The sequence below is a fragment of the Schistocerca nitens genome, chromosome 10 (genome assembly GCF_023898315.1).
Source record: "Schistocerca nitens isolate TAMUIC-IGC-003100 chromosome 10, iqSchNite1.1, whole genome shotgun sequence".
NCBI lineage: Eukaryota > Metazoa > Arthropoda > Insecta > Orthoptera > Acrididae > Schistocerca > Schistocerca nitens.
In genome coordinates this window covers 110,866,156-110,894,078 of record NC_064623.1, presented here as the reverse complement: position 1 = coordinate 110,894,078, position 27,923 = coordinate 110,866,156, and the positions used below count along the sequence as shown (strand labels likewise).

The following is a 27,923-nucleotide window of genomic DNA, read 5'->3' as shown; positions in this document are numbered from 1 at the left end:
AAGTGACACGGATTATGCCTGCAGTAACAAGACAGTTCAAGGACACCTACCATACGGGATGGCCCATCAGTTTAAGACATTGAACTTGGGTTCAGGTGATAGGGGGTTCAGATCTCTGCTTGGTCTTCCACTTTCTGTGGTTTCCATAATTTGATGAAAGTAGGGAGAGAAGGGAAGGTGGGCATGTGAATCAACCCAGAAAAGACAGAAGTGATAGAACTAAGTAGGAGGATGAGCCACAGTGTGCTTGGGGATTTACAAGTTGGGGTGATGAAGCTGAAGGTAGTTGAGAACTTTAAATAATTGGGATCATACCTCTACTGGAGGAATACTATCCAGTAAAACCAATCATGAAATCAAGGTCTAATGTCAACAAAAGTTAAAATGAAGGCAAATAATGTAATAATTGTGCCAGTGTTGCTTTACGGCATTGAAACATCGAGTAGTATCGAGAGCAGTAGAAGAAAACTGATGGTGTGTGAAAGAAAACTGATAGTGTTTGAAAGAAAGATTTAAGAAATATTTTTGGGCCAGTGTAGGAAGAAAAAGGGTGGAGGGAACAGATGAATCATCTCAGTATTGTACAAAAAGCAAAGGTTAAGTGACTGCAGTGGGCTGGACATGTTGCAGGGATTCCACAAGTAGGGGAGGTCAGGGAAAGCATTTACAGGGAAGACCGAGAAAAAGATGGGAGGATCAACTGAAAAGATATGCAACAAGTAGAATCACAGGAAACAGGATGGAAGGTGCACAGAACAGCATTTGGTGGAGGCAGTATGTAAGTTCAGTGCAAAATTTGCAAGGTCTCCGATTGCCAGTTAAGTAAGTAAGAGAATGAAATGCAGGCAGCCTATTTCCTTCTCTTATTCTTTCCCTGTGTGAGTTTGTACTCCATCTCATTGTTCATGGGACCTTCAATCTTAATATTTGTTTCTCGTTTTGCCTGAGCTCACCCTTACTTCAATTCACAGCATCATTCTGCCAGTAGCGCCCTCCATGGAGGAGTGTGTGGCGGAGGGTGGCTTATTCATAGCCTAGAAACACAGTCTGAATCTCCCAGTTCTCTTTTTTTTTCCGTACTCTCTCCCGCTATACTTTTGGCTACTCAGTAATGTTGACACTCTGGGTATGTCTGTAAGGTTATCACTCTCGTCACCCATTAGTGTCTCAAGGAACAATAGTGAAAGTTAGAAAATTGTATAATATGTTTATAGTACTTGAAATGAGAATCAGTTTGATAAAAAGTAGAAGTCTCTAACATAAAAATATTATTGTTATTCTATCCATGGCGGATCTTGTAGAACACTGCAGTTGTCATTCAATTAAGGATTGTTGGTGGAGAATGCAGTTAGTCACAAATACTTTTAAGAAACTTAATTTCACTGTCCTCACCAGTTTCGAGCCGTTGTGATCATCTTCATATGACTACACTGTGTTGTAGCACAGTATCAGAATCGTGAGCAGAATGTCATATGCTTATGTAATGAATGGTTAGAGATATCAGCCTATGAAAGATTAAACAAAATATCATGGAAAAACTAATATCTGAAAAACAATGAGGTTTCACAAAGAAATGATCAAGTATTGCCAATATTTTGCACTAAAGAATTTACAAAAAAAAAAAAAAAAAAAAAAAAAAAAGAGAGAGAGAGAGAGAGAGAGACGGGAAATCAATAGGGAAAGCAATCTTGCTTTTATAGATTATGAAAAGGCATTTGTTAATGTGAACCGGGAAATGCTATGGAATATAATGGCTGAACAAGATTATCCTTTTCAACTCATAAATATTATTATGGGTCTATACACAAACACATAAATTGTATACCATGGATATAGGAACTATAATCACAAACCAATGGATACGAAGAAAGGGGTAAAATAAGAATGTTGTATTTGCAATCCTGTACGCAGGTGACCTAACACTGATTACAGGGAATAAAGGTACGACCTTCAGATGGGATCTGTGAGTTATAGCAGATAGTCTCAGAATGCAAACAAACATTTTCTGTAGATAAAATGATGGATTACAGAGCATACAACCTGTAAAATCGAAAGTAGTATTGAATAATAAAATCTTGAGTGGGTTAAACATTTTAAGTGTCTAGGATTGGACATCACATAAGAATACAACCATGACATGGAGCAAAAATTAAATAAATATACTTGTATATGTGGAACAATACTACTAAATTTGCAAAACAAAAGAACCCTGAGGTTTTACAAAACTGTAGCAGCTCCAACCCTTATTTGTAGAAGTGAAGCAAGGGTGACGGACAAGACACCAAGAAAATAGACTAGAGGTTAAAAAAAAGAGATTTGTAAGAAGATTGGAAGGACTTACAAGAGAAGATAGTAAAATAAATTAGGATATAAGCGCACAGTTAGAGATGTGTAGCCTAAATGAAAAAAATAAAAGCAAAATGACAAAATGGAGGAAAGATGTAAATGGCGTAGGTGGAAAAAGGCTTCTAGCAAGAGCTCTCAGTTATAAAGGCACTGGAAGAAGAAATATAGGAAAATTATAGAAGAGATCGGTACCATAACAGGCAATTTGCCTAATACATGAAGTGTAGGTGTTTTACCTCATTTTAGTCCATTTACATTTCTGTGAGGACACACAAAAAAGTGTGTATATATAAACAGCATGCACATATTCCACAAATCCCTGTGACACAGGGACACTTCATACTATTTTTCATGATAATTTACAGTTTCAGTTTGTTTTTCATTTGTTTATTATTTATTTATTTATTTATTTGAGCAAGAGTATCATCTTGTTGACTGTGAAATATGTGGGCAGCTTGTACTTTTTAAATACTATCTGATTCCTCCTAGAAATATTTAAGGGAGCATAACAAGACAAAACACTATTCACTAGAACAAATTACTGTAGCAGACGACATTCTACTGGTGATTTTGATACTGTACTAATACACGTGTAGCCATGTCAAGATGGGAATGGCCTGGAACTTCTTAAAAGTATTCACGGCTGGTTGCGTTCTGCACCAAAAATTGTTAAAAAATTATGGTTTATTTTTCATTTTTATTCCATCATTAAACGACTGTTAGGCTGTGTAATCTGCTTAGAACGACTTTTTGAAGACGTCTGCTGGTCTCTCAAATTCTGTGTAAATCTATGTTCTGCCCAACATATGGGGGTATAATCTTTTATTTAGAGATGATCATTAGGCCAGTTGCCAAAGTATTGCATAAGAGAGAAAGACAAAGAGGGGAGTGGGGTGAACCTAGCTAAACACATAAAGTGTGAAATGTGCAAATACACTTTACTGCTCAACCAGGAAAGTCTTAGTCTCATCACTTGTCCATAGAACTATTTGCTGCTGATAAATGGAAAAGTCATCATTGACATTAAATGTAGGGAGTGGTGTTCAATTTGGAGCCTTTCACCATCCAAGCAATTATTTGAAACTTGCTTCCATATCAAAACTGTATGATGGACTGGGTCACAAACCAGGGACCTTTGCCTCTCTTGTACTGACTCGTCCAGGCACAACTCACAAGCCACCATCAAAACTTTGTTTTTCCATGACATTTTTTCTATTTTCCAAATTTCAAGATTGAATAACAAACCACTCCTCTGTATTTTACGGAATGAAGGGAAGTTACTGTAGTGGTAGTGATCTCTCTGACAGATTGGCACAATAAGCTCAGCATTGACTAGCGACAGGAGTGCACAACTGCTCACGAGTTATGTAGCACACTTTTGTAGTGCTTCTGAGCATCTGAATTACCATCTCCTTTTCCGCCCATGGCAGTCCATCTCCCGCATCGGCGGCCCATGTCGAGGCTAATGATTGTGGTTCACGTGTGGTCCCTTCTCTCCGAACTGGAGTCTTTCCCTTTACCATCTCTACTTGCGGTCCGTTCACGTATGCCTCCATGGTGTACACCTCGGCCCCAGCTTTGTCTGAATCTTTCACATGGCCCTAAGGACTTCGTTAACCCTGCGGCTCCTCGCCGACACTTCCTCTTGATTCTTGACATATTCTGGGGCTCTGAAATGGTTTACACCGGCGGCTCGACGGCTGGTGGTCGCATTGGCTTTGCCTACGTTCACGGTGGCCATATTGAACAGCATTCCTTACCCGATGGCTGCAGTCTATTCACTGCAGAGCTGGTGGCCATTTTTCGTGCACTTCAGTATCTCCGTTCACGCCCTGGGGAGTCTTTTCTTTTATGTATTGACTCCTTGAGCACCCTGAAAACTATCGACCAGTGCTACCCTTGTCTTCCTTTGGTACTGTCCATCCAGGAGTCCATCCATGCCCTGGAACAGTCCAGTCATTCATTGGTCATGTTGGAATCCCAGGAAATGAACTTGCTGGCCAAGCAGCCTACACAAAAACCACTTCTGGAGATGGGCATCCCCACAACTGACCTGTGTTCGTTATTACGCTGCAATGTTGTTCAGCTTTGGGAGACGGAACGTCAAAATCTCAGTACACACAACAAACTGAGCCATTAAGGGGACCACAAATGTATGGAAGTCCATGATGGGGGCCTCTCACAGGGCTCCGTGGTTCTCTGCCGGCTCTGTATTGACCATGCCTGGGCGACCCATGGCTGCCTCTTGCGCCGTGAAGACCCACCTCAGTGTTGGTGCAGCACCCAGTTGACAGTGGCCCATATTCTTCTGCTCTGTCCTTCTTTGGCTGCCCTGCAACTTCATCTTCGGTTGCTGGACATGTTATTGATTTTAGCAGACAACGCCACATCGGTTAATTTGGTTTTGCCTTTCATCCATGAGGGTGGGTTTTATCATTCAATCTGAGATTTAGTGCATGTCCTTTGTCCCTCTGTGTCCTCCACCATAGTGCTTTTAGGGTGGAGGGTTTAATGTGTTGCAGAGTGGCTGGCTTTTCCATTTTATTTCCGTGGTCGGCCAGCCACTGTAATCTGCTTCCTCGTTTTACTCTCTTCTGTTTCTTGCATCTCCCTGTTCTTTTCTTGTCCTCTTTTGTTCCATTTAGTGTCCGTTGCCTTTTATTCGTTCTTGTGGTCTTTCCTTTCTTTCTGTTTTGTGTTGTATGTCTTGTCTGCTTTATTCTCACACTTGTGGCATTGTGTTATTAGGAACAAGGGACCAATGACCTCGTAGTTTGGTCCCTTTCCTCCTCGTTTAAACCAACCAACCAATAAGCTCAGCAACTTCTTTAATACTATACAAGATTAGTAAACCATGTTGTGGAATTGAGATCCCCTACCCTGTCTTCTCTCTCTCTCTCTCTCTCTCTCTCTCTCTCTCTCTTTCTTTCTCTTACCCCCTCCCCTCCCTCTCGTCCCCCTCCCCCCACAATTTTAATGAATAACGCAAAATGCTGTTCACTATACACAACACTTCAATCTCATTTGTGAAACGTACAATATGTTTTACCTACTCAGCAAATGGCAGCAAGCAAAATACATACAAAAGATGTGTAAATGTGTGAACTTTTGGAGTCTGTTGCTTCTCCTCCTGGCAGAGGTTGGAGAGAAAGGAAGAGGGATGAAGGAAAAGGACTGATGGGATTTAAAACATGAGAAGACCTTATTATCCCATCCAGTAAATCTCCCTGACCTGGGGTTCTGAGTGACTTCTCGGCAACTCTTTCCATTTCCTGAACCTCACCAGTACTTTTCCTTCATCCCTCTTCCTTTCCATTCAAAACTTCTGTTAAAAGAAACAGCCACTGGCTCCAAAAGCTCACACGTTTCTATTAAATTATCATTTATTTCAGATGCACTTGAGTGCAGCATTTGCATACTGCATAAATGAGTTAGGACTGCCAGCAGCAAGATTGTAATCATATTGTCACAAAAATTTATTTTAATGGATAGAAGTATTTTGTGGCATGATTATAAATACTTAATAAATATCTGTTTCAAAATACTTGACCTGTTTCCATTTAACAAATGGAAGAAAACAGTAATTTGTCCATTACCAATAGCAAAAAGCTCTCAGGATTGTGTTTCCGTAGATTTTCCTGGCGTCTTATATGTTTATGCTCTTCACGAGTATGCTGCCGGATATGATTGTGTTCACTACACGACGGGAGTGCTGCAGTTTAACTCATTTTCTGAACAACAGTTAGGCTGCTGGCAGAGTAGATGTAGCGGATGGTGTGTATCTCATATTATGGCAACAACTGGAGCTGGATGTTTGGCATTAGTGGCAGCAGTGCTCGAAAGCCAAGCCTCATCGATGTCGTCATCGATGTCTCTTCTGCGGTGATTCTAGATGAAGTCTCTATTATCAAATCTCATCAGGAAGTGTATAATCTGCTGTCTCAAAGTTAACTGTCCCACACTGAAAGGATCTGTTCCCCAGCATTCTACATTCCCTGGACATGACCGTGCACCCATTTGGCCAGCTCATGTTCTTACTTAACTGTTGTGTACCACACAAAATTCTCACAGTTGAAAGACCCCCACACAACCGGCAACAAAGTCATTGCTAGAAGGTATTTTGTTGCTCGACAAGTTTTGTCTCATCCTTAGAGTGTTGACATCCTGTGTCCTGCAAATGTGTCTGTTTGTCACCTCTGCCATTAAAAAGCACATTTTGATCTGCAGATATCTGCATTCACTATGGCCTTACAGTATTACTGTCAGTCAACGTCAGGTCTGTTACCTGTTTGGACACACAATAGAGACTGTGGGAGTGCCCCATGGCTTTCCTTGACCCCAAACTGCACAGGTGTTTGTCGGCTCTGTTGCCAGGCAGCTGTTGTGTGTGGGCAACAGTGTCGAGTGATTCATCTGGCTGATATATTAAATCTTAGCTGACAGTACCGTATGATTTATACATCTCTGAGAACTGTCTCCCTTATTTCTGTAATGTTTATCAACAGTGCTTTTGTGAAAGAACATGGGCAACACTGGACTATCTGGATCAAGAGAGATGGCGAAGTGGTAAGAAGGTGGATTTGTGTTTAGAAGTACGGCACTTCGAATCTTTCTCCTTGGCTGTCCAGATAAAGGTTTTCTGTAATATCTGTAAATCACTTGGAGCCAGGTTTGGGGATGGTTCTTTGAAAAGTGCACAGCACAGCTGATTTCCTTTCCCATCCTTCCAGAAATTGATGATCTCCGTTGAAAAGATACACATTTATGGATTCTTCCATCACTTCTTAGGAGAACAATTTTATATTTAAAGTTGAAAAAAGCTGCATTTTTGTTGTATTAATTTGTTTATTATTAAGCAATTTTCAGCTTTTTGGGGCATCATCAGGATACAACTGACTAGCATCCACAATAGATACTAATGTATAAGCAATGAAACATTAGAAACACGGGTGCTGTAAAGACATGCGGAATATTTGATCATGGCATTAGGTGCGAAATGTCAGTTTTGAGCATACATCACCCGTGTTATGCACGAAACATGTTAAATTTCAATTTTTGAGCTGAACAGTATCATACACAGTATATAAAATGAAAATGCACAATATTAAAATATACCAGGAGTCGACAGCAAGTACTTCTAAATGTGTGCAGCTGTGAAGAACAAAACTGTATTTCAAAATATAAGTTACCTAGAGCAAATTGTTGTGTAAATAAGAGAACATTGCACAGTACGGGCCAACTGAATGAGGCAGTACAGTTGTTAAGACACCTTATATTTGGGAGGATGGAGATTTCTCTCTCTCTCTCTCTCTCTCTCTCTCTCTCTCCATATTGATTTAGGTTTTATGTTGCTTTTCTAAATAATTTCAGGCAAATCAGAGCCACTGCTGGTTACCTGTCATGTGGGCATAAAAGCATATTTCTGTATGCCCTATGAGTACATATTTTGAGCTATTTATTTTCTTTGTTTTTTTTCTTTAAATTGTTTATCTTTAAATGAAATCGGTTAAAAACAAATACTAAATGTGTGTACCACAAGTAAGTGCAGTAGAGCCATATTAAGGGATAAATTGTCTTCTGGGGGTGTGACAGGATGAAAGGGAGAGATGATGTGTGTGGTAGAAGCATGAGGTAAGGTAGGTGACAGGATTGTGTTTATGCTTTCCTGTTTCATAGGTCTGCAAATTGAAGATTGAGCAGCTGATTCCCCACTCCACCTACCCTCTAATTCACAAAAAGCAAGTACAGTGTGTCTCACAAAGTTACACCAACTGTCCATAGCACACCTTAGGAATCTCTGGTGATGCAGTGTGCAGATATGCCCAGGGAATGTTTATTTTCCATACAATGCATTAATGATACATGGAATGCAGAAATGAGTTACTAATAACACTAATACAAGAAACACATTTGGACCGAATTTACACTGTCAGAGGGGAAATTGATTCTAGCAACCTGTATAGTAACTGAAGCATTCCGGGAAAGGCAAAGTCCCCTGTCACGCACGCAGCTTGCTTTTCGTTTTGCAGGCTGACTATACCTTCTCAGCATTTCCTGTCTGGTTCTCTTATAAGAGTAGACAGAATAACTTCACTGAGCATATGTAGTGCCGGAGTTATTTTCAATTTGAATAAGTACTTATTTGCAGTTGTTAAGTGAACTGTTATGTAAGAAAGCACAGCTACAGCTGTCAGCTGCCTACCGCACTGCAGAGCCTGCCCCAATTGTAACATGCTGTCAATATGTGTTCGACAATGTTGATTTCATTGTCTCCATTGTCACTGTCTGGAGTACGTTTCACAGCATGAGGCGCATCAAATGCATAACCACAGCCTCTGCTCTCACATCTGAAGAGGCCCAGAGGCTTAAATTGTCCTCTTCTGCAACAGGAATTGGTCACCTAGATGTTACAGAACTTCAGATGTTTCAGTGCAAGTCAGAAAGTGTACTACAACAGATTACTGTTCTAGACTTGAACGTAATCAGTCCCATTCCATCAGACAGATTCACACCCATCTTGAAAGATATACTGTGGATGTGTGTAAGTGGCTCCACCCAGTGCAGCACACTCTATGACTGCCAGCAACTCCTGAACAGAAGAAAATTATGTAACCTATTAGTAACACAATTAATGGCAAGAGAAGTGCACTAACTTTCTGGTCATTCATTAATTCACCAACAAGTGACTACAGCATAATTATCTGGCTTTACAATACACAATCATCAATAGACAGCAGCAAGGTGTTGTATTTACCAATCCAGTCCCTCCAGAATTATGTGGCTTTACAATATGCTCTCATCGATTGACAGCAGCAATGTATCTTATTTACCAATTCAATCCCTTTACCACCAGCGCTACGTAGGCCACTGACAGTATCACACTTAACAAATTAATGTATGTATGTATGTATTTTACATAATAGCCCACTTAACACGGGCAAAAAGGACTCATTTAATAAAACGAAAATAACTCCACTGCATAAATGCGAGCTCAGTGAAGTTATTTTGTCTATCCACATAGGAGAACTGGACAGACTGCTGGGGAGGTGTAGCCTGTCTGTAAACTGAAAACCAAGCCGTACTCGCAGTGTAGGAAATTGCCTTTTCTGGAAGAACATCATAGCTGCCGTACAGGATGACAAAGTAACAGTTTCCTCTCTAGCAGTACACAACAGTGTGCAGAGATTTACATAGATTCTGTCCATATGCATTACTTGTGGTAGCATTATTAGGACATATGTGCATTTCATGTTGTGTTAATGTATTTTGTGGAATATAAATACCCTCAGGCACGTCTTTGCAATGCGTCCCCAGTGCTTCATAAGGTGCGCTGTGGAGTGTTAGTGTAACTCTGCGTGATATCCTGTAAATGCTTCTTATGACATAGTGGGGTAGATAAGTGTGGGGAATCACTTAACCACCTGTTCAGTCTTCTGTTTGCAGACCTTTGAAGGAGGGAAGTACATGAACACAATCGGGTTACCTACCTTCCCTCACGGTTCTACTCCTCAGATCCCCGCTTCACGCTGTTACACCCCCAGAACACAATTTATCCCTTATACGTCTCTTCACCCACTTCATTTACAAATAAACAATAATTTTATTGTGTCGGAACAATATTTTTAATAATTCGCAATGTTTCCCATCCCCTGCAATGCAGAAATTATTAGTCTTGGAGGAGAAAGTGAATAGGACCTTTTTGTATGAAATTTAATGCACTGCAGTTTAATTTTGCAGTAGTAATCATGTTTGCTAGGAGCTACTGTTTTCAAGAAATGTACATTTTTGAACATTTAAAACAAGTTGCCAATCTTTATACCACTTTGTCCAAAAATTTCAAAAGTATTTGGAGATGTTCACATACTGCCAACACTCAGAAGCCATCATATGCCTCTAAGTAATAAGCAACTAAGAAAAGTATTGTTCAAGCCACCGTATCATTATAACCACAAAACTATATGTCTATATCATGTCACAGTTGAGGAAAGTGTGAGATATCGTATATATCTCTGGGGGGGGGGGGGGGGTATAGGTGTGGGTCTGTGTATTGTGCATAATTTGAAAAAGATGTATTTTTTCCTGTATTTGTAGGAATGGCAAGTATTCCAAACTCACAACTGCTTGTCTAGCAACTGCTGTGATAGTCATCTGGCAGCCACATGCGTAGTTGCTCTTTCTCATTCAAGATGACTTCAAGCCTCCCAAACATGCATGTGAAGTCACAAGTGTCTGGAGTGAATGAAACTAGCCAGGTCAGAATCTCTCTTTATCATGTATTGAGAATAAAAATCAAAGAAATGGTGGCTAGTTTTGTCGTGCAAGATAGGTGGTTAGTTTATTATTTTGAGGGATATGCTAGTCTCTGAGTGTCTGCTGTATATGAACCCCTGCAACAGAATATAAATATTTTTGAGATTGCCAAAACTTTTCAGACTACCGTAAATTGAGGGGCAGTCTAACTGTAGCACGGGGGAATGGGGGAGGGGGAGGAGGAAGGCTGCAAAAGTTGTATTGCATTGTAGCCACACCAGAGAAACATCTGGGCAGCTTCACACCTGTTCTAGAGGTGAATACCATGTTACTTATAATCTGAAGTCTAGTGAAGGGGTGAGTAATGTAATCTGTGAATTTGGCTCTTTTTCAAAATACTGTGTACAGCTCCAACTCAACATCACCCTCACTGTTGATGACATCAGACAATTAACTGACCAATGTTACTTTTCAGGTAGTTTCACAAGCTCTGTTTGAAGGATTCCGTTGAACAGTAAATGCAAAACTTGGAAAGTTCCTCAGGAAAATAGGGAAATCAAATATGGATGAAAGGGACCGATGACCATAGCAGTCTGGTCCCTTTAATCCCACAAACCAACCAAATATGGGTGAGATCACACCTCACTACATCATATCATACATGACAGTTTACTTCTGTTGGATTTGGCTTTAAGTTAGTTGCTTAGCTTAATGCTGGAACCACATTACTGCTAAACCAGTGGTCGATCCGAGCAAAACATTGTTTTCACTAGATCTTTGCTATCAAAGGGCAGTGCTACAATAATACCAGTGCTCTCATTTGAAGGAATGTGTAGGAAAGCAAAACAACACAGCTTGGACAACAAATAGTGTTTGCTTCACTATATACTGCCAAAACATTAGGAGTCTCTTAAAATAAAAAGGTTTTGTATGGTTTCCCTAAACCAAGGATACATCTCTTCCTCATCTTGTCCAGTTCAAGTGTGTACCCCATCTTGGACATCATTGTCAACAGGATATTAAATACAAAGGATGAACCTACAAATTTCAGTGCTGAGAAGTGAATGGTTAAATGGTGTATTTGTAGGCACGTTCCAGCATTATCGGAACATCATTTTGAACTATGGGAAATTGATTGGATGTGCCTTTGGAGTTAAAGGTTAATATCACACTATTATACAACAAAATTTTACGAAAGGTGGAGTTGCCTTGTACAGGAAAGTCAAATCGTGTCAAGTACCAGCCCCTGGAGTTTTGTAAGCATTTTGTTGAATATCTCAGTGACTTCTTTGCCACATTATTGGTGTTGAACCCTTTTCATTCGTAGTCATAACTGTTTTCAAGCCACTACTATTTTAAAGCTTAATCAGGTAGTCGAAGAGGGTGTTTAACGTGGTGTAAAAATAATGCAAGTGGCTTTCCGTGCCTGCCTGCCATGTCAAGTTGCGTAACAGGTTAAAGAATCCATTGTAGGTTCCCCTATAACTGCAGTGTTCTGGGTGGCAGTCAGATGTACGTTTTTAGGCCACCTATTGTGTGTTCCTACTGCGGAGACAAATGGAGAGTGATAATCAGCAGAACTCCAGGTCCGTATCTGAATGTTATCATTTTTTCCCTGCGAGATTCTGACAGCTTCCCTACTAATCATACTTTAGTGTATCAACCGAAAATCTCAGTTGCTTGCTGTTTGGATCTCGATAAACTGCATAGGATGTAATTTATACCAGTTTTTTGTAATGGAGAGGAGACTGTATTTTGGTGTTGTCAATGTCATAACAATTGATGTGCTCTCTTGGGGTGTTGTCTGTAGCTGATGTGATTTTTGTAAGCAAATTTAGTGCCACCTCCCAAAATTTACTAAGATTAACACTCTGTTGCTGTTAGTTAAATTATCCAACACTCTAATCTCACTTGCCTCCTTTATTAAATTGTCTCAGATATAGGTACCTGCATAATAATACTGACCATTTTGTGCACGCAGGTGATACTTTACTTCACTACTGCTGCTATATTGGTGAGCAAGTAAGAAGGCAGGTGGTGGGGTAATACACAGTGGCAAGTAGCAGTGTGCCATGTAACGCTCGTCATTATACTAGGTCTTGAGTATATTGCACACTTTGTGGTGCACTTAAGCGTTTAGAGTCATTTACTGTGTTAGTTTAGATATGGTGGAGATATTTAGCTACTGTAGTGTTCATTATGGGTGGGTTAAAGGAAGCACTAAGCCACCCCGAGGAAAATCAGTTTGGATTCTGGAGAAGTGTGGGAACATACAATGCAATATTGCCGCTATGATTTATCTTAGAAAAGACTGAAGAAAGGCAAACTGATGTTTAAAGCATTTGTAGATTTAAAGAAAGCTTTTGACAGTGTTTCCTGGAATACGTTTTGAATTTATGAAGGAAGCAGAAATAAAATATGGGCACAGAAACCAGACCACAATTATAAATGGTAAAGGGTGTGAAAGGGAAGCAGTGATTGAGAAAGCAATGAGACAGTGTTATAACCTATCCCCTGTGTTAACCAGTCTGTACACTGAGCAAGCAGTAAAAAAAATAAAAATAAAAGAAAGGGAAAATTTGGAAAGAGAAAGTTCAGCAAGAAGAGATAAAAACTTTGTGGTTTGCCAATGACGTTATAGTTCAGTCAGATACAGCAAAGGGCTTGGAACAGCTATTGAAGAGAATGAATGGTGTCCTGAAAGAAGATTATGAGATGAACATCAACAAAAGTAAAACAAGAGTGTTGGAATGTAGTTGAATTAAAATTACATGATGCTGACAGAGTTACCTTAGTAAAGTAGTAGACGAGTACTACTTTTTTCGGCAGCAGAAAAACTCATGATGGTCGAAGTAGGAAGGATATAAAATGCAGACTGGCAATAGTAATGGAAGCGATTTTGAAAAGAGGAATTTGTTAACATCTAATATAAATTTTTATGTTAGGAAATCTTTTCTGAAGGTATTAGGAGAGTTGCCACATGTGGAAGGGAAATGTGGATGATAAGCAGTTCAGATAAGAAGAGAACAGAAGCTTTTGAAATGTGGTGCTAATTTAGAATGCTCAAGATTTAATGGTTAGACTGAGTAACTCATGAGGAGGTAATGAATCAAGTTGGAGAAGAAGGTATCAGTTGATGGACACATCCTAAGATGTGAAGATTCATCAATTTAGTAATGGAGTGAGGTGTGTGTTTGGGAGGAGGGGGGGGGGGTAAATATTGTAGAGGGAGACCAAGGGATGAACACAGTAAGCAGGTTCAAATGGATGGAGGTTGTAGTAGTTATGCAGAGATTAAGAGGCTTGTACTGGATAGATTAGTGCGAAAAAATGCATCAAACCTGTTTTTGGATAGAAGATAACAATAACAACAACCACCACCACAATAATAATAATAATAATAATAATAATAAAGCAAACAAGACGAGTATTGCGTTAAAAAGTGATCGCAATCATTTTCTGAGAAAATCAATTTTTCCTGGTAGAGTCAAAAGCAGAAACAGTGGCCCCAAAGTGACGTTATGCCTGGTTTGTCACTTAACGGAGAAGGTCATGGGTGGAGAGTGGGAGGTGGAACAGAGATGGAGACTACTTTGGCAACACACAGTATGCTCCATCACTCTCAGTGCTCTCACCTTTGTAGTCGCATGCCACTGTATAGAGATGGGGGTGACACTGATATTGCTTTTGCCTTGAGTCCAACTGTTCTGCCTTTTGTCTGCTGTACACTTCTCGTTTTTGGAGGCCTGTGTCACCTGTAGCAGACCTGTGAGGTTTACACCCAACACACGTGAGGGAAAATGCAGGAAATGCTGGCAAAATATTGTGGGCAAAGTGGTTGTATTCACTCAGCTGTAAACTTAGGAATCTGAAGATCATCTATTCTGCCAAAAAAAGGTTTGAAGATCAAGTCTGACTCGCAACTTATGGAGGCCCAGTGGAATCGGATTAGGGCTTAGTTGGCAGGAACAGTGTAGCTTCTGAACATGACAAATTATACACGTAATGTGAAATATTAAAAATTTTCTGGCCTATTATACCACAGTCGACCACTGCAAAGTAACTTTGAATACAGTACTCTGTGATTACGTTTCCATTATGTCAGATGTCTTGCAGAAAGCGCGACAGATTTTCTGCGCATGCACCACACTTCAGTGTTTCCATTTAGTGTTAGCTTAAAAATGATAGTGCCACATATATTTTGTATATATGTACTACATTTTGCCATGTGCTGTAGGTAATGTTGCAATGCCCAAGCTGGTTGTAAGCACTACTACAGTGATGCTCTGTAAGGTTTTGGCACCCATATTTTGGATACCAGCATGTAACAAGGCTGCAGACAAGTCATCTACATCTACTCTGTAAACCACTGTGAAGTGCACAACAGAGGGTACCTCCCATTTTACCACTTACTGGGGCTGCTTATTTTTCCACTCACATATGGAGTACAGGAAGAATGAATGTTTATTATGCCTCTGTTCTTCTTCGTAAGTTGCTGTCCCTCCTCAAAGGTTGGTTGTCATTCTAGCTAATAATGTTCTTGAATATGTTTATCTAAACAATTGTTGGGCACACACCTGAATCACATCTAACATTCTGCAGTCACAGTGTTCATTGTCTTCCTATCGATCTTTTCTTTACGCCTTTTCCTTCCATTATGAGAGTATTGTACCTTTCTTCTCTCATGATATGGCCAAGTATGTTGTAGTTTTATGGTTTTGATTGTTTTCCTCAATTCCTTATTCTTATTAATTTGCAGTAAAACTGCTTCGTGTCCAGGATATTTTCACACTTGTTAACATAGTCACATTTTGAATGTCTCCACTTTCTTCATTGTTGCCATGCCTTCTTTCCGTAAAAAAGTACTGGGATTACAAAACATTTTATCATTTGGAGTCTCAGCTGCAAGATATATTATAGTTGGTAAAAAAAGAATCTCATCTTAAAAAATACAGCTCTAACTTGTTCAGTTCAGCTATTGATTTTCTGGGTCTGATTGAACTTATCATCAATCCAAGCACCACATAACTTAAAAGAAATGCCCTCTTTAAGTAATTGTGCAAAATCTTTCCTACAGAATTGAGCGTAAATAAATCTTAAAATCCAGATTACTGTGCTTTTATGTTATGCAGCAAAATGTAGTAAGGAAAGAGGCTTTATGATAAATAGTAACTGCATTAGCACATTACATAGTATCATTATACAATGCACTCAACTGTTGAAACAAAAGCCGCAGTTAATGAAGTAGACCATAGAAATACCTTCCTCCTCAAGTGCACATATTGCGCTTGCACAATTCATCCATCAGATCTGGATTTCTTGGATTGGTGTCTGTGGATGTGTTGTGTTTTTGGCCAGTACTAGCGTGTCGACAAAGTGTGTATTAAACTTCCTGGCAAATTAAAACTGTGCGCCGGGCCAAGACTCGAACTCAGGACCCTTTCCTTTCGCAGACAAGTTCTCTGGCATCAGAGCTACCCAGTGCTAGTTCTGCAAAGTCTGCAGGAGAGCTTCTGTGAAGTTTTTAAAGGAGATGAGATACTGGCAGAATTAAAGCTGTGAGGATCAGTCATGAGTAATGCTTGGGTAGCTCAGATGGTAGAGCACTTGCCCGCAAAAGGCAAAGTTCCCGAGTTCAAGTCTCAGTCCGGCACACAGTTTTAATCTGACAGGAAGTTTCATATCAACGCACATTCTGCTGCAGAGTGAAAATTTCATTCTGGATAGTGTATATTGTCAATGACATTCCCATTGATTTTTATACCTATTTCTATGTTTGATGCCTCTATACGCACTGTAATTAATCTAATTGTGTTCTCACGAAACCTACGGGACAATATTTGAGAGGTTGTATTATATTTCAAGATAAGTCATTTAAAGCTTATTCTTGAAACTCTGTAAATAGGATTTATCAGGATAGTTCGTGTCTATCTTCAAGAATCCATGGCAATTCATGCTGCCCTTCTCTTTTTATGTTTAATATTCCCTTTAGTCCTTTTTGGTACAGGTCTCTCATACTTCAACAATATTCTAGGACAGGTTGCATGAGTGATACATAAGCAATCTCTATATAGAATTACTAGAATATATAGAATTATTGAATATATAGAATTATTGGATTTTTCTAGAATTCTACAAATCAACTGATGTCTGCCACCTGATTTGCCTACACTTGAACATATATGATTGTTCCATTTCATCTCCGTATAAAGTGTTACACTCAGGTTTTTGTATGAATTGGCCAGTTATAACATAGACACTGTAGTCATATGATGTGAAGTTTTTTCAGTTTATGAATTGCAGAGTTTTACATATTTGAACATTTACGGTAAGTTGGCAATCTCTGTACCACTCTGAAATCTTCTCAACACCTGACTGAACTTTTATGCAGCTTCTTTCAACAGTACTTCAATATAGATAACTGTGTCATCTGCAAAAAGTCTGAGGTTAATATTAATATTGTCTGCAAGGTCATTAATATACAACATGAACAGCAAGGGCCCCAATCACTTCCCTGGGGCACAGCCGAAGTTACTTGTAAATCTGTTAGTGACTCTCACTCCATTTTTGGAAATTGAGAAATACTGCATCTACCTGACTGCCTTGATCCATTGCTTTCAGCATGTTATGTGAGGAAAGTGCTCGGTGGGTTTCACATGATTGATGTTTTCAGAACCCATGCCAACCAGCACCCTGCTCATGATACTTCATTATGTGTGAGCTCAAAATAGGTTCTAAGATTCTACAACAAATGGATGTCAAGGATATTAAATGGTAGTTTTCTGGATCACTTCTGCTGCCCTTCTAGTAGATGGGTATGATCTGTGCTTTCTTCCAACTACTGGGCACAGTTTTTTCTTCAAGGAATCTATGATAGATTATAGTTAGAAGATGGACTATGATAGATTATAGTTAGAAGAGGGACTATGATAGATTATAGTTAGAAGAAGGACTAATTCAGCCAGAAATTCAGTACAGCTCTGTGATAGGGATTCCATCAGACCCTGCAGCTTTGTTTAACTTCAATGTCTTCAGCTGTTTCTCAAAACCACTGACACTAATATCTACATCACTCATCTTTTCAGTGAGAATTAAACTGGGGCAATACTCTTGGGCTTTCCTTTGTAAGCAACATTTGAAAATAGGTTTAATCATTTCTGCTTTTTCTTTGCTATCTTCATTTTCAGTCCCTGTCTCGCCCTTGGCTGAATGGACATTAACTGTGGTACTACTAACAGCCTGTAATATAACCAAAATAGCTCTGCTTTTTGAGAGACATCATTCAATAAAAATCTGCTACAGTAGTCACTGAAGGCTACCCACTGCTCTCTTGATAGCCAAATGTGTTTGATTCAACATCTCCGTAACTCTAACGATAGCTCTGCACTTTGTTTTACACCTGTTATACAGTAATTTCTGTTTCTTTACAAGTTCCTTTAGAGTTACTGTGTACTGTGGAGGGCTCCTCTCTTATCAAGTGCATAGTCAACTGTCCTAAACCTGAGCCATATTTCCTAAACCTTGTGCTCCTCTCCAGGGCTAAATGATTTGAGTTACTTATTGAGATACAGCACTACTGCCATTTTATCTAATTTGCTAAAAATATAAATTATTCTTCTTGATTTGTTGCTCTTTGTACTTTGTTAGTAACTGTTGTTACAACTGCATCATGGTGACAGATAGTGTCCATGTGGACATCCTCAAAGAGGATTACAGACAGTCTTATGTCTGTAATTGTTGTTGCTTGAAGCAGTATTTTTGTTCTTCTTTGTTTTCTTTTGTTTTTCAGTTGCGTTGCCTTTTTGACTGATACGTTAACTTGTTTGAGAGTCTTTGTTACGCCTGTCTTTTTGTTATCTCCACTATATGGTGAGTAGCAATCTGTTCTTTCCATAATATTGCCCTGTAATATTTTTTTTATTTTTGTTTTATTTTATTTAATTTTTTTATTGGGGTAAAATCATGTAGTAGCAAATTTTTGCTCAGTGCTAGGAGGGAGTGTCCTGGACAATATACTAAAAATCACGAGCATTGGTGTGGGGATAGGGCTTTAAAAGTCACTTTTTTATGTTTCTTTCGAATAATATAAAAAGCCACAGGTGGTAACAAAAAATTTCCCGTACAACATTATATTTTCTACACAAAAGGTCTTATTCACTTTTTCTGTAGGGTCAATAGTTTCCATGTTTCAGGGGAGGAAAAAATTACAAATAATTAAATATATTGTTCCAGCAAAGTGAAATTATTGTTCATTTTTAAACAAAAAGGATTAATTACAAATATTAAATGTGTGTACCACTTCTCAGTGGGGCAGAACCATGTTGAGAAATAAACTGCGTTATTGGGGTGTAACAGTGTGGGAGGAGATGTATGGGGTAGAAGCACATGGGAAGGTAGAATTTCGGGTTGCATTCATGAACTTCCCTCCTTCACAGGTCTGCAAACTGAAGGTTGAGACGGCGATTCCCCACTATATCTACCCTGCTATGTCATAAGAAGAAACTACAGCGTATTTCACAAAGTTATACAGCCCCTCTGAGCATGCCTTTTAAATCATTGCTGACACAGTGTGCAGATATTGTTGTTGTTGTTTTTGTGGTTTCTTGCTTCCCCCCCCCCCCCCAACACCAAGTGCTTTAATGCTATATGGAAAGCAGATATGACTTACTAATAATAACTCGATTATATAAATACGTGCTCAGTGAAGTCATTTTGTCTATTCGCATAAGAGAACGGGACTGGAAATGCTGGGGAGGTATAGCCTGCCCATAAACTGAAAAGCAAGTAGTGCTCGTACTGTAGAACATCATCTTTCTCAGAAGAATCCTCCAGCTACCATACAAGATGACTAAGAATCAATTTCCTCTCTAGAATTTTAGAAAAATGTACGGAGATTTACAGAGATTCTGTCCATGTGCATTACTTGCATTAGTGTTATTAATAATTCATATATGTGTTCTATGCGGTATTAATGCATTTTGTGCAAAAGTCCTCCAGCATATCTGCGCACTTTGTCACCAGTGATTCATTAGGTGTGCTTTAGAGGGTCCATATATCTTTGTAAAATACCTATAGTTGCCTCCTATGATTTAGTTTGGTGTATAAGAGTGAGAAATCCCCTGAACTTTTATTTGCAGTCCTATGGAGGAGGAAAGTGCATGAATACACTCTAGCAATCTGCCTTGCCTTTCATTTCTATCCCTCACATCTCCCCCTCTGCACACTCTGGAACACAATTTATCCATTAATAAGGCTCTACTACACTTGGATATCGCACACAAGTTTAATATTTGCATTTAACCCATTTTAGTTAAAGGTAATAATATGTGATCTTTTTCCATCGTATGTGCAAAGAAACTATTAATTCTAGAGAAAAAAAATGAATAGGACATTTTTGAAGGAAATTTAATGTAGTTTAATTTTGTACTGGGAAACACTTTTGCTAGGAGCTGCGGTTTTCAAGTTATACCAGAAAAACATAAAAAAGTGACCTTTCAATTTCCCACTCTCCCCTCCAACTATAACTCCCCTTGTTGACCCACTGCCCCAACCCAACACTCACAGCTAACTGGTCAGGATTTTTAGTACGTTGTTCCTGACACTTCTACCTAGTTCTGTGTGAAAATTTGTGACTGCAAAATTTTGTCCCCTAATTTTCCATCACTGAGTGAACTAAAGACTGTTGTGGGTAAGTTGTCAATTTTAGAGTTATCGGGGCAGGCTTTCATCCTCCTCCCATTTTTATTAACCTTAAAAAAATTAAATTAAATTATTTTATATCTGAATATTGAAAATCGAGCTATAAATCAAATATATTGTAGATATATAACTTTTTAGTGGTTCTTGGACAAGTAAATTTATAAGCCCTGCATCCATGTTGTATAATAATTTCCCATTTACCCCACAATACATCCTCTCAGGTCTTCCTGTATAATTTGAGGACGCCTAGTGTAGGGTGTCTCAAAACAAAGTTTATATTTGACGTGTCAGAATAAAATAGAGGTTGAAGTCATCAACAAAATCTTTTTTATTATTGAAATATACAGTTTAGTAATTTGCTTCTTAAAAATAATGTCATTTAAATGCAATCCAGCTTACCAATGGCACTCATTTAAACAACAAACAAAATTATGCATGATGACTCGGCATGTGGACACGGGGATGGCTGTCACTTCGCAACAGATATTGTCTTTCAATTGCTGCAGAGAAGTAGGATTATTTACATACACTCGAGATTTGATGGATCCCCATGAGAAAAAAGTCCGTGGGGCTCAAATCTGGGCAGTGTAGGGGCCAATTTATGTTACTCGTCCTAGAGATCAAGTTAGCAGGAAAAATTTCACGGTCTCTCATATAGACGCATTGGACGTGTGTGGAGTGGCTCCGTCATGCTGAAACCCATGTTCTTTGGTAACAATCAGGAAAGTTTTGCAGTTCAGGCACCAAAAAGTCATTTGACATCGTCGCATACCATACCAAATGCACTGTAAATGCACAACTGCTCTTGTCCTCGAGAAAGTACAGGCCAATTATTCCTCACGCCAACATTGCAGTCCATACAGGAACATTTGGTGAATGAAGGAGTTTTGTATGCTTCTGTTTGTGATTCATTGCACTCCAGTGGTAGCAATTTAGCTTACTGACATGCTCGTTCATGTGAAAATGAGCCTCATCAGAAAACAAGATGTTGTTAAATGAAAGGCACTCAGTCACATCATTAATGAACTGCAGCCTTTGTCTTGCATCCTGAGGCTTTAATTCTTGTACCAATTGGATTTTGTAAGGGTGCAGAATGATCTACACACAATTAAAGAACTTGCACACTTACGACTGGAGAGGTTAGGATCATCACGAACAGACTGAATTACGAACTCCGCAGATTCGCCCATTCTTGAAGACGTTGATTGTGTGGATTTTGCTTTGGCTCGTGTTGAACAGGTCTCTTCAAACATTCATTTGCGGATTAGGGGAACACATTATGCAAATCCACAATCACTGCAGAATTTCCTCTGTGCTACAGTTGCTGAATCACCGTTTTTGTAAAATGCTTGCTCACAGAACGTGTGGTCCACCCCTGAGAAATGCTCAATATCAACTGAATTTGTGAAGACCAAGCAAGCGATGAACACACCCCCACTCTCCTCCAATTTGTTGTACATGTGCAGAGAGCTCCTCAAATATAAACTTTCTTTTAAGACAATTAGTGCAGTGCAGTCTCGGCTTAGAGCAGCCTGCATCCTTGGAGAAGCCAAACTGCCTTTTCATGTTCATTCAACCAACATAATAGGAAATGCTTTCCTGCCCCCCCACACTCCTCCCACCCCCACTCTGCCTGAGTAGTTAGGAAGAAATGGAGAGCTCTTCGTGGCAAGTTGAACTTTGTGAGTCAGTTGGTGAAATGTGCACAGAATTGATAGATCATTGCACAGCTACAAATGGCTGGCGTCCAGGTCTGAGAGACAGTACTCGTTTTGGACGTGTCACAATGAAACATTTTGCAATATTTCTTTACCAAATTATCATATAATCAATTACTACATGGTTGTGAATGGTGCTTCTTAATGATGAAGATAGTTTCAAAGCAATAAAGTGTGTTTGTATTGACTATTGAATTGTTTGGATTTTTTTACAATTTGTGTTACATTTCTTGTACTAGCCAGGAACAACTTGGCATACACAGATTAATAATCATTTGTAATTCTAAATAAGTTTTATTAACTAATCTTTAGTGAGGTGAAGAAAACAGTATCAGCCCTTTCTGAGATATGGCCGTAATTTATGCTTTTTTTTTTAGTTTGGAATGATCACTTTAGTTTTGAAATTTCTTTGCTTTTATTGTTTCTGCTTTTGCAGATAGTATGCAGTTGATCACAGCTGAATTAGCCTCAACATCTACAGTTCTAATAAAAAAATATTTTTCAGCCTAATGGATTCTGAAGGTCGAGAGAGAATCTCTTCAAAGAAACTGCCAAATGGTGCTAAGGACAGCAGCATCTATTTAAAAATCCTGGCAGCTGCAGGACAGTAAACTCAAGATTTTAATATAAACTTGTGAAATACACATATGAAAAGTCATACTGTATTTAGAACAAATGTAGCAGACATAATGATGTAGTAAAACATATTTAAACATATGAATGTCTATATAAAATAATATTTTTGTCATCTATTATTCTTGTTACACTAATGTGTCAAGTACAAGAATATAAAATTCTTTTGTAAATTAAGACACCTGTAAGGCGTTCATATTTGTTGATACATATGATGGTTTAAGATTATGTTTGGAAGAACATTGTTTTATAATTGGATATTGATTTATTTGAGCAAAATCAAGAAGGCTTACTGTCTGCTTGAACTATGTTTGTGATAAAATATCTTTTACATTTGAAAAGTATATTTATTTGAGTCAATTTGAACATTGTTTGCATTCAGTGGCGTATATTAATTATAAAAGGGCACATTACTTCGTGCATCATTGTTGTGACTTCATCTGCACCTATATTATGTAATACGTGTTAGGTACGTGGCAGGCAGCATATTGTAACAGCACTGTTGGCTGTAGTCATTCGTATTTTGAAGTATAGATTTTCTGAGCGACACCTGTGTGTTATGGATATAGCAGTAGTACTTTTCTTAATTTAATAATATACAGTTTGACTCGAGTCATTTCACAGTGAAACTGTGTGGCATTGTATTTAACATTTCAACCACATATTGAGCATTGTTAAACAAACTAGTCATAGAAGCAAAGATCTTCATGGATACCATGTGCCATCACCTTTTTGGTTAACGACTAGCTATCTGTATCCAGTATTAGGACATTTTATATTAAATAAGGAGTTGCTGCTTCTGGTTCTTAGTAACAGCCGTATTCACATTGGCTTCATAGCATATAACAGTTGTTGGGACCTACACAGCTCTGCTCCTAGGGGTGCCAGTACAGAAGAGACAATAACTCATTGTCACAAATATAAATTACCATATGCTGAAAACTCTCACAGGAACTATTTCTGGTTCATCTCACCATGTAAGATTTTTTGACTTAATTTGTGCACCGCAGTAAGTTTAACATACCTAGAGACCTAGTCCTTGAGACCCACATCATGTAATAAACTTATAAATGTGAAGAAATCTGGCTTGGAAGAAAAAAGATTCATGTTGTGCAGCTATAATTAGCAAAAATGGGTTTTTTCCCTACAGACTGTTATCTGTGACCCCTCCGTCTGCCTATCTTTGCATCTATCATCCAGCTGTTATTGGCCCATACAGCCTTCAGAAGCTGCCTCTGGCTCCTCCAATATAAACCTGTCTTCTCCCAGGGTGTTGTAATGCTCACCTCAGTTAGGTCATTTTCCTTCCCCACCTAATATACCAGTGACACAAGTTTCCCATGATTTTTCTCCTCATCTCAGTGTGGGAATTACTCCTTGTCACATGACCTGCAACCAGATCTGCTTGCTTCCCATGATGTTTGCAATATGTTATCCCTCTCCCTTCACATGACATACGTCTTTGTTCACTGTGTTCTTTGTCCTCCGTCTTTGACAGGTTCAAAGATTTGCTGCACCACTATTCAGTCTTCTTAGCTACCCAGGTTTCAGAACAAATGAGCAAAGGATTGTATCATAGGTTGTACTCTGTGTGGCATACATTATCTCAGCCTATTTTGCAGCTTGATGAAACATATATCTCCACATTATACCTTAGGTCCAGTTCATTACATGTGGTTAGCCAACCTCCCAGGAACCTAAATTTCTGATTTGTAACTTAAATCTACTTGTGAAAACTCATTATGGCCTTGATCCAGAAGACACTAAAATCTCAGTTTGTCTTTGTTTTGGCTCAGCAGCATAATGTCATTTGTTAAGGCTCCTCATTTGTTTTCATTTAGTTCACTTTTGCTTACTTGATGTTTAATATTTGCATTATAATACAACACTGGTAAAGGTGCTTCGACACATTTTACTTTGAACCTATAGGACACTTTTGCATGAGACACTGAACAAGCTGGTTGGGTGAAGGCAGTTGACTTGTGTTTGGGAGTAGTTAGTTTCAAACCCTGTTATGGCCATTCATATTTAGGTGTTCTGTTGTTTTCCTAAATTGCTTATGGCAAATGCTTGGATGGTACATTTGGAAAAGTTTTGGCCAATATCATTCCCCATATTTGCCCTGTCAAAAATCATGCTTTGCCTCTATTAATATCAGTGATAGCTGGACATTAAGCCATGGTCATCCTTCCTTACACCACATGGCACTATATTATTAGGTCCTTAAAGATACCGTCTTGTTGAGTTGATAATCTTGTTTGGATTTGGCTCTCTTGATAAGACTTTTCCATAAGAACTAATGTAACATGACTAAAATACTCTTCTCAGTTTCGAAAGTTTTATAGTGGCATTAAATCTTTTACTTACTTACATTTATTTTATGCAGTTACTGTTGAACTGGTATAATATCAACATATTCAAATTGTGCAAGTGTACTTTTATATTGTATCAATAATGTATGCAGTTACTGTTGAAGTGGTATAATATCAACATTTTCAAATTGTGCAAGTGTACTTTTATATTGTATCAATAATGTATATGTTATACATCATAAACTGTATGATTTTTGATATTTACTATGTTTGTAAAACCTGGTTTTTGGGACTTTATTATTTTTATGACACGCAAAAAACGACTGTAGCCTAAGTGCTATGGAATGCGTAAGATTTCTTAACTGCTCAGTTGCGAAATAAGTCCAGAACTCTGCAGCAGAATATATATCCAGTATGGAACTGTATAGTGACTTTGTGCTGGAAGGGATTTGAACCTGGAACCATTGCATTTTCTATGCAGATTTACTGACTAGACTATAGAGGCATGACTCATTACCCATGTGGATTGCGTAGCCAGTAGAGCATTTGTCTTAGAAGACAATGGTTCTGGGTTTGAGTGCTGTTGTGGTACACATTTTGAACGTGTTAGGAAGATTCAAAACAGCCCATATTCCGCTTCAGAATGAAAATACATTGTGGACACATCACAATATTTGTTTCTGATAGCTCTGTAAATTTACCTGAAAGCTTTGGAGGGATCACCAGGGACAAAATCCTTCCCTGCAGTAATAGACCAGTATTGGCTTGTGAGGCAGAGATAGGTGTTAGAGTTGGACACTGTAGAGGAACATCGAATGCAGTTTGTGATCACGATATGCTAAAGGCTGTAATCTCTGTAGGCTAGAATGATTAATAACAGCACACATAAGTGGCAAATACTCTGCACTGATTATATCACTAAGGATTGCATATATACTGGGTGCATGATGAAGTATTTAGTTTGTTGGACTAAGGTGTAAAATATTAGGAAATCTTTATGCCGGCTGAATGCATCTATTCGAGCATATGTTTAAAGTAATGCTTTTTGCCTTTGTTTTATAATTTGTTAATTATGTGGAAGCGTGCTGTATCACGCATTGATGGTGTTCAAAACCATGTAGTTACAAATTTCCAGACTACTGGGTGTGCATTTATTGAAATTGTAGATACAAGTGTGAAACTGATGTATCCACTGACCATCTTTTTTTCTTTTACCTTTTCTTAATTTCAGATGTGTATGTGTTTCTCTACATTGACTTTAACAAGTATAGTAGTGATGTATATATCTGCTTCATACAAGATAGTGTACATTGTCTTGGTAATCTGCATATCTGTATTTCTCCCCGAGTCAGCATGAAACAATGTGCTGTGGAAGAATAGTCTACGATGAGTGTTTGAATTTATTCTTTATTATTGCTCAAAGTGACTGTGTACCTTTGATTGCAAGTCAAAATTATCCCAATTTATTTTGGCAGGAGTAAAATGACTAATTATTTGTAATTACGTGTCACACGACGCGTTTGTGTCCACTGCCATACCCCAGTTCCTTGTAGATAATTGTGGGAGCATCCAAATAATTGTAATTGTGAAAAGTATTTACAGTTCAAAAGATTTATTATGTGGGACGAGCATGTCTACAGTGGAATTATATTGTGTGTGTGTGTGTGTGTGTGTGTGTGTGTGTGACAGAAAGAGAGATGTTTTAAATATATTTACTGACATACATTTGAATAAATGTAATGTTTAACTCTCTGCTATTTTATTATTGTTTAATGTAATTTTAAACTGAATAAAGTGAGTATTAAATGAAGCATTTTTTCCTGTACAAGGGAAATTAGTTTTTATATTTTTGTTAATTAGGCTGCTGAATAAAAGATACAACAAAAGAGCCGGCCGAAGTGGCCGTGCGGTTAAAGGCGCTGCAGTCTGGAACCGCAAGACCGCTACGGTCGCAGGTTCGAATCCTGCCTCGGGCATGGATGTTTGTGATGTCCTTAGGTTTAACTAGTTCTAAGTTCTAGGGGACTAATGACCTCAGAAGTTGAGTCCCATAGTGCTCACAGCCATTTACAACAAAAGCTTTAGTTAAAGTGTGTTCGATTATGATTAGCATCAAACATGTATGCAATGTGATTTCCAGAAAAAGTCTCACATGGCTTACACTGTAATTTATTTCGAGTTACTTGTTGCACAGCTTCACATTTATACAATTAAATCCTTTCATGTACTTTACAATGTTTTACAGATAGTGTATAATGGCAGTTGTTGACATTCTCTGTGCAGGTTGTCATGATGTGGTGCTATTGTAGGAGCTACTAAGATTTCCAACCGTATCCATTCTCAAGGTGTAGTTATATACACACAGATAGATATGCATAGAACCATCAATGTAATTCCTTGGTTCATTTTTCACTGTACTGTACAGATACATAGTAACATCAGTATAAACATTGGTTTGTTTTTCACTTTACAGGTACATTTGTTTTTCACTTTACAGGTACATACAATAAAGATAAAATATTTTTGCCACTCCTTTTTTCCATGTTACAAAAACAAATCAGTATTTATTTTTCTTCATGTTGCATGTACATTAACACGCCAATACAGAAAATTACATATCATCATTACAATAATAAATCTGAAAATGAACACACAAGATCCTTGTTCACATTTTCCTTATGTGATTCACACGATTTCCAACATACTAAGGGACTTTTGCAGCTTCTTGTGTTATCATTGATCTCTGTGTGGAGCTGGAATAGGTAACGAGGCTCGTTCTTCATTGTGTTCAAACATAATGCAGCTTTCATCTCACTCTTCACTATTTCCTCTCCTTGACCAAAGAGGCTGTGTACTACGAATGCGTGGCATCTCGGACCCTCACATATGTTTACTACAGTCGTCCTCACACACACTCTGCCACAACAATCACCACCCATACCTTCCACATGTCCTTAAAACAATC

The 27,923-nt window shown here is 38.5% G+C and overlaps 1 protein-coding gene across 1 annotated transcript in view; it reads left to right on the top strand.

Moving 5' to 3' along the window:
- LOC126210170 (YY1-associated factor 2) overlaps positions 1-26,768 on the top strand; it is a 35,617-nt gene extending 8,849 nt beyond the window's left edge. The window contains exon 2 of the mRNA XM_049939327.1: positions 22,519-26,768. Coding sequence (XP_049795284.1) covers positions 22,519-22,523 — 5 coding nt within the window. The 3' untranslated portion in view covers positions 22,524-26,768. The remainder of the gene's footprint in view (positions 1-22,518) is intronic.
- Positions 26,769-27,923: the final 1,155 nt, after the last annotated feature.